This window comes from Protopterus annectens, chromosome 7.part0 (assembly GCF_019279795.1).
Source record: "Protopterus annectens isolate FY-2018-M chromosome 7.part0, PAN1.0, whole genome shotgun sequence".
Classification (NCBI taxonomy): Eukaryota; Metazoa; Chordata; order Ceratodontiformes; family Protopteridae; genus Protopterus; species Protopterus annectens.
This window is the reverse complement of record NC_056739.1, coordinates 1,094,732,607-1,094,746,305: the sequence shown is the minus strand read 5'-3', so window position 1 is coordinate 1,094,746,305 and position 13,699 is coordinate 1,094,732,607. Positions and strand designations below refer to the sequence as shown.

Genomic DNA, 13,699 nt, shown 5'->3' with positions numbered 1-13,699 from the left:
TATGGGCACCACCATTGTATGGGCACCAAAGATTATTGTTATTCTAACTGTATCTTTTTAGAAGTTGCATCCAGGGTTTAACACAACCTGTGAAAACAGAAGATAATGCCATAAACTGCATTCACTGCATGAAAACTGGAAACAATGTATCACTAGCCTAGCTATAACTTAACAGAATGACAGACATAGCACTGTGTCTGATAAATGTTCTTCATGATTCTTTAAAATTCATACACAGGAAGGGAACAGACACTGAAAGAGCTCTTCCCTTCTCTCATTTCTTCTAATGATGTCAGCTTTGACATCATGCACATACACTTGACTTGGCAGTTTTCCTTGTCCTGTGTACAGCTCTCTCTCTCTTGAATGTCAGCAATGTGACCACCTATATGCATATTTTACTTTCATTTCTAGAATGTGCACAATGTATAAAATTAGTGTGTTATACATAATTACATTATACTTAACAAGTACAATTAACCTTAAATATAAAAGGAAATATTCCTTTATATTTACCAAGTAGAAGAGAATGCGGGCAGCTGTGGATCTATTGAGATGTGCTGTTCAAAATAACATTTTATATGAGAACACCATTACTTTTTTATGAATAGACAAAGTCATGGAAAATGCTGAAAGATGGCAGTGTGTGAATGCAGTGAGTGTTGTGACTAGAGCCTTATAACATAAATGATTTTCAGGAGGTTTGCCCTGAGGTTATTAAACACTCATTCAGATCTCTTCATGAATGCTTATCTGCTTTTTCATTTGTACTTATTTGTTTTTGAGTTTATCTGTCTGTCTTGATTCCATCAGAGGCATCCTCTTGTTCAGAAAAGACCAGAGGTCAGAGAAGGCCGCACGTTTTTAAAGATACTGCAAAGATTACACACACAAGGACTAGAGACAGAACAGAATACAACAAGTTATGATAAAACACTGCATAACTCAGCATGACCAAAGCAATTAAAATTTAATAACATCAATATAAAAACATTTTACTATTTGTACAAATAAGTGAAAGAACAGCATTTAAGACAGTTACAGACAGAAACAACTGCAATATTTTACAGACATCTGAAGTTTGCAAGCATAAGGTTTCATAAGGTAGCTGAGTTCTTAAGCGTTTAAGACTAAATTATAACAACAACAATTTTAGTATTCAACTTTTGAACATTAAACACGGGTGAGAAATAATATGAATAATATGGCCTCCTAGTTCAAGTTTGTGTCTGTCTGTGTCATAATGAAGCTCTGTGGTACAGGTCTAGCTTTCTTATATGTATCATTTCTTATCATATAGCTTTGACTGTCTTTACCCTTCATTGCTCTAGTTTGGCCTGATTTGCCAGTCAAGTCTTTCACTATCAGCAGTCTACTGCAGATTCATGGCAAACCACACCTATAAGAGAGACAACAAACACCCAGGATGAGATGTTAGTACACTACAAGGCAATGTTTACACATATACAAGTCTAGTGCTGATTCAGAGCAGCTGATGAGCTCATACAGCACATTGTAATTCTAATTAAATATGTGGCAGATACAATAGAACTTGTACTGAAGCAGGACAACACTTGCAAACTTCAGCAGCAGTGTGGTAGGAAGGTCACCTCATACTAGAAATTTTCTTTATAAAATTTGAAACCAAACTGTTCACAATGAGTTTTGATGACCTTGGCAAGAGCTGGAGACCCACAAAAGAAAACATGGACTTTCCCTTTCTTTTCGTCAGCAACTTTGTGAAATACCTTAAAACAGAAGAAAATTATTTAGTAAATTGAGGATTATTAATACACAGTTTAAAGCAAATTGCTTTTATATTTTGCACCTTCATTTTCTTTCAGAGTTTTTGCACAGGTTTAAAGTTTGTCAGCTATTCCTTTCTTCACAAGGTGAATAAAACTCTACCACCATTACCCTACTGTGCTTTGAATTAAACTGATTGTTTTAAACTCTAAGACTCAAGACACCTGTGCTACATTTCTATCCCTAATGAACAGTAATATTTGTACTTGGTTCCAGTATTCACTTAAAAATAATGGGGTATATTTATTTATTTATTAACATTTGTTGACCGGGAAAGTCCACTGGGTCAGAGACCCATTTTCAGTGGAGGCCCGGGGAGAAAAGTTCCACAAGCAAAATACAAACTAAACAATAATTAAACACAATGAGACAATGTTACTGATATGACAGAAAAAAAAAAACATAGAATATATATATACAACATTGAAGATAAGACAGGTGAAACAATAAAACAAGAAGTTTACAACCGAATAGTAGTGTTACATCATTTCAATCTTTGGTGAGATTCCAGTCTCCTATATAGTAAGAATATGCTAATAAATGTGAAGACTGGGTTTTTGCTAAGATTTTGTCATTGTAGTATTTGGTGAAGTATATTGTTTAAGGAGGTTTGTTTTTGTTTTCAAGGCAGGTGCAAGATGGATTGTCTAGATAATGTGCTTTTAGGGCTGCCTTAAAAGTTTTTGAGTGTTCAGTCTGGGTTATTTCAGGTGGAAGGTTATTCCATAGCTTAGCTATGGTATGGGAGAACAGGCATTGTCCTGCTCTTTTGTTGGCTTTGGTTACTGTGAGCATCAGTTTACAGGAGGATCTTAGTGTTCTAGTGGGGGTGTATGTTTGTAGGATTGAGTTAAGGACAGGGCAGTCATTTGGTTTGGAAATTAGTTTGTGGGCTAAGTTTAGTTGGGTGTATTGTAGAAGGTTGGAAAACTCTAGCCATCTTAGTTCAGTGATGGCCTGGCAGTGATGAGAGCCGTAAGGTTTTTCGGAGGCGAATTTGGCTATTTTGTTATGACACGATTGTAATTTATTACTAAGGGCTGTGTGCAGTTTAGTGAAAAATGACACTACCATATAAAAGGAAGGGGATGAGTAGGGTTTTGGTTAGTTTTACTTTGGTATATTTATCCAGGTAGAGTTTGTGACAGTATAGTTTACCCAGTTTGAAATGGGTTTTCTTGATTGCGGTTAAGATGTGTTGCTCGTATGTGAGTTTATCATCTATTGTTATACCTAGCAATTTGGCTGTTTTCAGTAGCTCTATTTCTGTGCCATCCTTAGCCAGGATTTTAAAGTCAATGTTGGGTGGTTTTGTTGAGAAAAGTAAAAGTTTAGTTTTTTGGGGGTTTAGCATCAATTGTGCATTAATAAGCCATGATTCGACAGAGGTAAAAGCCTGCTGTGTAAGTGTGAGTAGGTCTGAGAGATTTTAGAGGTGGATATAAGTGTTGAATTATTGGGGTATTGGATGATATTCTGGATTAGGGGGGCTTTATGCAGGTCGTTGATGAAGACATTGAACAGTAGTCGTCCTAAAATGGATCCCTGTGGTACTTCTATATTGTTAGGTTGGTACTGAGATTGTGCATTTAACCATTTTACAGATTGTTCGTGGTTTTGTAGGTAGGAGGTAAACCAGCTGAGGGATTTTGAGGAGCAACCTAGTGTTGATAGTTGGGTTTACTAGCTTAGTGTGCGACACTGCATCAAAGGCCTTAGATAGGTCTAATAGGATTACAGAGGTAGGATGCCCTGCATCCAAGGCTTTAGTGATAGATTCTGTGAAAGATAATAGGGCAGTAATAGTGCTATGACCTGGCTGGAAACCATGTTGGGTAGGGGATAGAAGAGCATTATTTGAGAGGTGTTTAAGTAGTTGTAAGTGAACACATTTTTCCAAGATTTTAGATAGAGGAGAGAGTATAGAGATAGGGCAGTAGTTGGAAAGATCATGGGAGTTTCCCCCTTTGTGTAGTGGGGTAATGATGGATCTTTTCCATAGGAGAGGAACATAAGATTCAGTGAGAGAGTGATTTATGAGAATGGTAACTGGAAATGCTATTGCGCTAGCTGCTATTTGCAGATATTCTGGGGGAAGGTCATCTGCAGAGAGAGAGGGCAAGGTTTGAGTTGTTTTAGGAATTTCAGAATCAGAGAGGTGGGTACAGGTTGAATAGTGAAGAAGTTGTCTGGTTGTATAGTGGGCTTGTGTTCTGCTGGGGTTGGGATGTGTATGTTTGAGGTAAATGTCTTTGAGTAGCTTTTTGATGGTAGAGATGAAGTGGGTATTAAAGGCTTGGGAGATTTTTTGTGGGTTTTTTTCTGGTGCAGAGGATGGGTTTTGGATGGTGCCTGGGTTAAATAGAGAGGAAACAGACTTCCAAAAATGATTGGGATTGTTATACGAGGTTGACAGTTTATCAGAGAAATAAGCTTTTTTATCTTGTATTACTAGCTTTTTTGATTTATTTCAAAGTTGTTTGTAGTGGAGTTCATTTTATTGTGTTCTATCTCTCAGCCAAGTTTTCTAAGCTTTGTTTCTAAGATACATAGTTTGTTTGGTTTGTCTTGTTAACCAGGGGGCATGGTTAGTTTTGGTTCATTTGGTACGCATAGGAGCTAGGCTATTTAAAGTATTTAAAAAGAGTTTGTTAAAATAGTCAACGGCTTCATCCAAGAGGAGTATATTTAGTGGGTTCCAGTTTTGGGAGTTTAAATTATTTATAAAGTTATTCTGGTTAAAGTGGGCAAGGTTCCTGGAAGTTTTGTAGGACTGCATTTTGATTGCATGAGGGTGAGTTCTATGGGTAAATGTTGGAAGGTGGTCACATAATGTGTTTGGTAGGGTTCCTGAGTTGCAGTAATTTTGGGGATGTGTTACGAGTGTCCAGTCTAGGGTTGATTCAGAGTCTGTTGTTAGACCATGAGTGGGAGTAGTGATGAGTTGGGTAAAACTGTGAAGGTTTATGTTGTTTACTGGAGAGGTGGAGTCTAAGTTTAGCCAATTAATATTGGTGTCTCCTAGTATAATAGTTTCATGCAGCATATTCTGATTTAGTCAAGATAATACATTTTCAAGTATGTGGATATTGTGTCCTGGGGGAATGTAAATAACTGCTATGCATATTTGTTTGTTCCTATTTATGTGAAAGGATGTGAATAGTAGCTCTATGTTACCAAAAGAGGGGACAGATTTTGTATAGGTTGTTATTTGTAGTGAGTTTTGATAGATTAATGCTACACAGCCTCCCTTTTTATGAAGTCTGTATGTTATATCCTGGAGGGGCAACTTCAGTGTCAGCAATGTGTGGTTTCAGCCATGTTTCTGTTACTGCAATAATATTTGTGGTATGGGCAGCTAGCCAGGCATGGAACTCAGTAATTTTATTGCAAATGCTGCTAATGTTTATATTAACTAGGTGAAGTGTGTGTTGAGATGTTGGATTAGCTAGCCTAGTGGAAGATGAATGGGTGTGGGGAAACATTTGGTCAGCTTGGTTGTTAGTGGATGGATAAATATTGATAGGGTTTGGATTTAGGTGTATATCTCCACATCGTATTAATGTGTGGAATTGATAGAGTATGCTGTGAGATTGTTTTTTTATCTGGGGAGGACATATAATGTAGTACTAGACAACATTTAAATTTGGAGGTAGGCAGTAGTAGTTTTAATCTGTCTGAGGTAATGATATTATTTGCTAGTAGAGAGGGGGAGATGTCTGAGTAACTAAGTTTGTTAAGTTGTATGGGAAGTGTTTGTGTGCTGCTACTGGTTGGTGGGGGATATATGGTTGCATGTAAGGATGTGGTTTGTGTTAGTAGGAGCAGTGTGAGGATGTGGAGTGCACAGGCAATAATACTAAATAAGTGATGATAAGTGAGGAAAGGAGGGGCCATGATGATTGAGGAGTTATGTGGGTGTGGTTGTTAGGTTGGCAGTTGTGGTGTGATTGTGTTGGAGGTGATGATTTAATGAAGGTAAGAGTGGGTGGGGTTCTGCTAGAGATAAATGTAATGAGGATGGGGTGGTTGTGAATGGGGGTAGGGTAGGAGCCAAGTGAGCCCAGAGCGAAGCGGAGGGCGAACGGTGCTGGGCAGAGCCTGAGCTTGAAAAGATCCAAGCAGCAGACAAAAAGCAGCAAAGAAAACAATCTCCAAAAAGTTAAAGCAGCACTGCAGGTGAGAAAGACATTAAAGCCTCACATGCACTTTAAAGTATATAGTCTACCTGAGCTAAAGTCCTACTTTAGACAAAAATATGTGAGAATGTATTGCTGAAGGAATATGCAGCAATAAGAGGGGAGGGGGAGATGTTTGCAGTATGGGTCAAGAGGGGGGAGCAGTACAGGTACCGGGCTAAAGCCAGTTGCAGGAGAGGCAGCTAGATAGAAATACAGTATCATGAGCACAAATGGTAGGGCAGATATAAATTGACCTAACAGGACGGCTAGATAAGTAAAAAAAAAGCCTAAGTGACGCACAGTGGTTGGGAAGGAAAACAATGGACCTAACAAGAGAGAGTGAGGTATATGGAGGCCACTCTGCAGCAAAGTCTCTTAGAGTGAAATAAGTATTTAAACATTGAACAGTATATTATTATTAATAGGGATCCGGACATACATAGTGTTTGGTGCAACTGTGGAGATTCAGCTGTTCTGGTCACCCACAGAAGCTGTATTGAGCCTGATTGTTTAATTATGTAGTTCAGCCCATTGAGGGAGAGGTTAGGCAGGGATAACAAATGTCCTTTTGGTTGCAGGGCTTACTAAAAAGAAAAATGGAGCAGCCAATGCAAAGATATCTATATAGTTGGCATCAGACAGCTAGAATTGTGTAGAAATACAGGCATAATGTCATATATGCAGTTTCAAATAAATAACTTCACTGGTTACATTAGTGTAGCAAAACCCATAAGGCTATGATTAAATCCTAAACTGGATTGCAATTAAAAGAAAACAATGAAAACAATTGGATACATTGATACTGTGTCACAAACACCATAAGTGTTAGCCTTAAATAATTTTCTACAGACAGCGTTGCAAACAGCTTACAGCAGCATACCTAGTGTTGAGTGGTACATTAAAACTGCATAGTCCAAGTATTACATAGGCATCTTTTAGACCTTTGTGTCTGTGTTAGACACCTTTCTGTAACATTTTAGTGGGTATAGTCCCTCAAAACTCATTAACCATCACTTTAAGTGAAGCCATTAGAGAAAAACAACAGGTAATTGCCTTAAGGGCAGCTAGCATTTGTAGTATGCCGTACGCTGTTGTAGTAACCAGGTCTAATCCCTTCACACAAAGGAATACCTTTATCCCATCAGGTTAGACATAATTTCCTGCAATAACATACATTGTAGCAGATATTTATTAGGTATTAGGTAATCCACAGTAAAACTCTGTACTATGAGAAGAGTCAGATCGATACAAAGTATTAACTGTGTTCCTTATTTTATCTGTAATACACAGCAATTGCCTTAAGGGCAGTTAGTGTTTGTAGTACGCTGTACGCTGTTGTAGTAACCAGGTCTAATCCCTTCCCACAAAGGAATATCTTTATCCCATCAGGTTAAACATAATTTCCTGCAATAACATACATTGTAGCAGATATTTATTAGGTATTAGGTAATCCATAGTAAAACCCTGTACTATGGGAAGAGTCAGATCAATACAAAGTATTAGCTGTGTTCCTTATTTTATCTGTAATACACAGCAATACAGCCATGTGAGGGCAGTTCATTTCAGTTAGTGCCTGTAACCGATGTATAAATAACCAGCGCTTAAAGCCTGTATCTGTTTTATAAATAACCGGTACTTTTAAGGCATCATACTATAATGACCGCTCTAATAATTGCTTTAACATGGCTAGGTATGCTGTGTTACAAATATCACATATAACTCTCTCTGCAGTGACTCTGAACCCAAATGTTTCAAAACATATCTTGAAACAAATTATTACACTCTGTATGTCTAGTAATAAACATCTGGATTTACAATTTTCTCAATGCTTCTAATGCAATTTAGACTTCAGTGTAAACTCTTCACCACTGGCAAACTGCTTATTTTCATAGTTTATACACACACACACACACACACACACACACACACACACACACACACACACACACACACACGTAAAATATATTAATTCTGAGGTTGTACAAAGATTCTTATTGTGAGGCTGCCAGCCCAGCTAGCTAGAATTTCGTAAATGATTCTATGTCACTTGTGAATATTAATATGATCCATAGGCTTGTCTTACAAATGTAAGAGAACTATATGTTATGTGTATATTAAACTGCTGGTGCAGAAGTGTATGTTAAACTGTATGTTATGTGCTGAGCTTCAAGAATGTAACCACAGTGTACCCTGCTGGAAAAGAGCAGAAATGTGTATAAACTATATGCTTGTGCAATGTGTGTTTTCATGGTAGAAGTTGGAATATACAGAGTTAGCTTGCAAAATAAGAAAATAAGTTGAAATTGTTTACAACTGTGATATAAAGTTAGTTAATGCAAAGAGACAGGATGTCTAGAGCTAGGAGGTTTTTCTATTGTCTGGAAACATAAATAATTACAGGTTTCAAAGGTAAAAGTGCTTAACTGTTTTACCACTTCCAGTTCTAGGCAAACTTCTGAGAGAAGTATTTTTGACACATGTGTGCTAAATTTTAAGTTTTGGTTAGCCTGGGATCTGAAGGCAGAGGTGACAAAGAATGATGTAATCTGAGATGACCCAGCAGTAATGTTTGTAATAATTTAAGAACTATCTCTCAGAGAAAGTCTGTGCATTTTGTATTTATCTTTGGACCTTGAAACATTCACCCAGCACTTCTGCCTGCATGTTGCTCTGTAAGTAAGACTTAGATTACAGTGATTTCTCTAAGTGATAGATAGGAACTTAGTAAGATTAGTTTAGATGTTTTCTGTATTTATGTGAGACTGTCCTGCAATGTTGTTTTAAAATATTTCCTGTGATTCTGAACTCTGCTGTTACTGCATTGAGTTAATGAGTATTGTCTTGTGTTTTTATTATTTATTATTGAATGTATTTAAACATTTAATTGTGGCTGGTTTGTTTAGAGATATTTAAGCTCTTAGAGTACTTGCGTATGTATTTAGTGACAGTGTATAGGGCACTCCTAAATAGCCTTAGTCCTGGTCACACTTACCATTTGGATAATAGTAACATTACACAGTAGAATTGGTCACCCTTTGGAAAGGGTCTTATAGTAGCTGATAAGAGTAGTTGGTGGCAGCTGGTACTACCTTATAGTCTGGGCAGAAGGAGGCATAGTTAGTGAACCTGTGCCAGCCTTCCCCAGGACTGTCTGTGTGTGTTTATATATATATATATATATATATATATATATATATATATATATATATATATATATACAATCTCAAAGTGTGTGTGTGTGTGTGTGTGTGTGTGTGTGTGTGTGTGTGTGTGTGTGCTACTTGGGCAGGGACATGAAACACTGGTTGGACAGAGAGGGTGCTGGAGGTTTTGGCTTGACCACTCAGCTGAGATCTTAACCCTATAGCTGTGCCACTGGGGAGTCTTATTGGGGATCTGGAGAAAGAGGAAGAAACCAGCCCCAGACTGACTGTGATCTCTGTGTGCTCTTAAGAGAAATTGTACTTTACTGTGTGTGTACTTGTCATCCTCCCAGTGTGCACATCCCTCACTGGTGCTAGTGGTGAGGATTGAGGCTCCTTGATTACTGGGCCAGTGCAGGGGCATCACACTTATGTTAAAACTTAACAATATATATAGCAGCACCACTCAAAACCAGTCATGCACAGTGTTTTAAAAAACCATCCAGGGCATTGCTGACAGCAAGAAACAGTGTGGTGCTCATAATATGACATAGCCCAGTGCTGATTATGTATGCATAAGTGTGGGGAATGTGCACTAGTGCAGAGGGTCATGCAAGGCAGTGAATGAGTTGCAGCTGCACTTCCAGCAGCAATGGTGCGACAGCGCATACTGTGTTACTGCGGTTACATGACTAGAAGGACTTGCAACATGGAGATTGTCTACCTAACACTATGTGCATTCACATGTGCAATGTGTCTGCGGAATGCAAGGCATCTGGTGGCTGCAGCCTATAGAAAGATGCCACAGCACAGAGAGAAATAAGTTAATTATATACATTAGGAGGAAAGGAAGATCAAATATGGAGAAGAGCAAGCAGAGGAATATGCAGAAGGATAATATAAAGGTGAAATATCTGTGGGTAGAAGAGAAGAGGATGTGTTTTATTTTCAGAGCACTAACCTATTTCTCTTTTTTTTTCTTAGGAAGGGAAGAGGTGATGATAATGAAGAAGGGCAAAAGGAAGATGTTAGGAACATACAAACAAGCATGTGTATGCATAAAGACCAACAGGGGAATGTCATAGACAAGACAAATAATCTACATTTGGTACAGGAGAGGATTAGAAAAACTGAGGATGGAAAGGGAAGCACAAAAAAGAGGAACACAGTGATGGGGATTAGGAGTGGTATGGTAGGCCAGCTAGTCTGGATCTGAAACTAACCTGCTTCAAAGTCCATTACCTCCATGGTTAACAATAGCGTTAGGATTAGGCTCCATTAACCTGATGGTTGGGAAAGGATAAATACATGACTGTACAAGCTGTGTAAAGATATGCTCCACAGTGCTAACCTGGGCATGCAGCCACTGGTCCAATGCAGCCTGCACCACCTGCCACATTTTCTGATTACCTCAGATTGACCCCTCAGTGCCACCCTTAGAAGATAAACCTTTGACCATAAGAGGTGGCTACTGAAGCTGCGGTTGAGCCCTCCAGGTCATCTTATACAAGATGATCTTAGTAAACTTGTCCTGACGCAGGCCTGGAAACTACTGGGAACCCAGCAGGAGGTGTGGTGGCTGCAGACCATGGTGACCACCACTTTACCTTTGCTGCACCACAGCTGATCCTATAGAATCTGAAAATAAACGAGAAGAAGAAGAAAAAATAAGATCACATAAACATGTGGGTTACAGTGTAATGCCATATCACACAGCCCCAGCAATACCCTGATGCCAAGAGCATTTGGCTCTTCACTGCTGGCAGGCCAGCTGATTTACCTTAGTCTCCTGCAATGCTGCAAAACAGAAATATGACAGAAACACATCTATATATCCCCGGCACATTAAGTGCAAATGGGTGCATCTAGAAGTCCTCCATTACAGTGTCAGTGCAAAAAAAACAGCTTAGAAAAAACAGGTGGCTCTTCCTCCCTAACATCTTCTTCACATTGGCAGTGAAGGTCTGTATAACAGCTCTACAGATCACCATTCTTATGACAACATTACCCACCAGAGAGATGCCACATTTGTTACTCTGATCTCTCTACCAAGTCGCTGCCTTGTCTCCTCATAAAATGGACCCTTAAACCTGCCCAGCAAGTCCTCCCTGTGGATTGAATGCAGAAAATGCAGCAAAATTCTGCATTCCTTCTTGTAAAAATTTTTAATTCTTCCAAAAGCAGTGAATGATTAAGCCATAATCACTCTATTAGTATGACTCAGGAGAAAAATAGGCAGTGACTGGGGCGTGTCCATATGTCTCCAACACCATGTGACTTGCATCAAAGGGCAGCATAGCAATATGGGGTGGGAGGTTAGCATAATGGTTAAAGTGTTTACCTTACAAACACAAGGTACAGGGTTTGATTCTCACAGGGGGTAATTGGCTAGTCTTAAAATAGCCCACAAGGGTAGATAGCCTAGTACTAACCTATGAACCTATAATGCACATTGTCATTGGCATGATGGTACTGCCCAAACAGACATGTAGACTAATAAAGGGCACGAGCACAACCACCACACAATGTAGTCTGGTGGTAGCAGATAGCACTGTCTACCCAACATGTCAGTTTCTGCTTACTGGCTGCAGTACGGCCGAAAAAAGTAGCAGTGTGTCTCAGAGGACCCATAGTTTAGTCTCCCTACAGCTTAGTGTGATCCCATAGCTCATGCGGTCATTAGGACAGGGAGTTAGTGTAGCATCAGGACAGTCCTACCCCTTCCACTCTTTCATCTATGTTAGTATTGCTGTTCCTTGCCACTATGGCCCACTCTAGCTGTACAAATGATTACTGTGCCCACATGACCAGCTTGTTGGGGTCATGCAGTTCCATACCAACACAGGCATGGGCTCCATTTTGCTGGGTTAGGCTGATAATGCATCATATTATGTGTGTGATTTAGAAACTTTCACATTGTATCACCTCATTGTATAACACCTCTTCTATGGGGCTGGTGTTAGTGTGTTAAAAGTGATGTCACTATTGGGTCCTGTCTTCCCCAATACCAACATGTAAAAGTGCTAGTCAGGGCTGCCCACTCTCCCCTCTTCTATTTGCACTCTACTTTAAGCCCCTGGCTCTCCACGGGAAGGCTACACCTTGGGAGCGAATTTCTCATAAGTTAGCATGATATGCGAGTGGTCTGTTCATAGGTTCATAGGTGTGTAATAGGCTAATGGCCCTGAAGCCTTTACAAGCCTAGCCCATAGGATTACCCAGGCATCATGCCACCTGACCTTAGTTCCCAGTGCCTCTGTCGAGTAGAGCCACTGGAGTGATCCCCGGGGTGAATTTCCTATTTCCCATCCATTCATCAAGATTTCTCTTGAAGAGGGCAAGTGAGGTGCTCTGTTTGACATGTATGGGAAGTCTATTACATAGCACGGGTAGTCCCTGGGTTATGAACCTGTCCCTTCATCACATTCTGTTGATTGTGGTAATGAGGTTGAGGTCTCTGGAGCGTGTGGTGCAGAGGGATTGGGATGTCTTTAGATGTAGCATTTCTAACAGACCTGGGTCAGACATGGCTTTGTAAGTCAAGCAGAGATCGCCTCTAAGTAGGTGATATGAGATAGAGAATAGTTGGAGTTTTTTGAGTCTGTCTATATAGGACAAGTGTTTAAGGCCTAAGATCCTCTTTGTGAGCTACTTTTTCAGCCTCTCCAGTTGTTGCAGGTGTCTAGTGAGGTACATGCCAAATGGGGCATTGTACTCAATGATTGGTCTAATGAGGGAAGAGTAGAGGGAGACAATGATGTCTTTCTTCTTGGATACAAAACCTTTGTAATGAGATGTGCCACATAGAAGGACTTTCTGACCGCAGTGGCAATGTGGTGGTCAAAAGAGAGGTTGCTGTAAACCTGTGTTCCCAGATCTCTTATGACACCTTCTGTGTTCAGTGGACTACCATCAATGTTGTAATTCATGGGAACTGGGTTTTTCCCAAAGGGGATGATGACACTTTTTTGGCATTGAGCTTAAGGCCATGGTTCTGACACCAGTCGTTGGTCTCAGTGAAGCCTTTCTGTAAGATGTCAACATCACTTGGGGAGTTAATAATGGCTCCCAACATGCAATCATCTGCGAACTTTGTCAGCCAGAGTCCCTTTGTGTTGGCTTGGACTTCTTAGACGTAGATACCAAACAGGAGAGGACCCAGGACTGATCCCTTTGGGACTCCATTCGTGACTGGTTGGCAGTCTGACTTGGAGTCAGCAACTTTCACACTGTGGGTTCTATCTGTGAGCCAGTTTGCAACCCACCTAGTGATATAAGGGTTGATGCCTAGCTTAGTGAGTTTTTCTATGGTTCCTGAGTGGGGAATGGTATCAAAGGCCTTGGTCAGATCAAGGTAGGCTGTATGAACCCCCCTGCCTTCATCCAGAGCTCTGGTGACTGACTCAAAGAAGTCAACCAAGTTGAGCAGGCATGATCTACCCTTCACAAAACCAAACTGTGTGGGATCCAGAGTTTGGAGATTCCCTATATCCTTGTTTATTAGGTCCATGATGATGCATTCCATAGCTTTGCATATCAGACTTGTCAGGCTAATGGGGCGATAGTTCC

At 39.8% G+C, this 13,699-nt stretch overlaps 1 protein-coding gene across 1 annotated transcript in view; it reads right to left on the bottom strand.

Annotated features, from left to right (window-relative positions):
* Window positions 1-1,090: 1,090 nt before the first annotated feature.
* NOX5 (NADPH oxidase 5) overlaps window positions 1,091-13,699 on the bottom strand; it is a 482,672-nt gene continuing 470,063 nt past the window's right edge. The window contains exon 17 of the mRNA XM_044076374.1: window positions 1,091-1,748. Within this exon, the coding sequence (XP_043932309.1) occupies window positions 1,617-1,748 (132 nt within the window). The 3' untranslated portion in view covers window positions 1,091-1,616. The remainder of the gene's footprint in view (window positions 1,749-13,699) is intronic.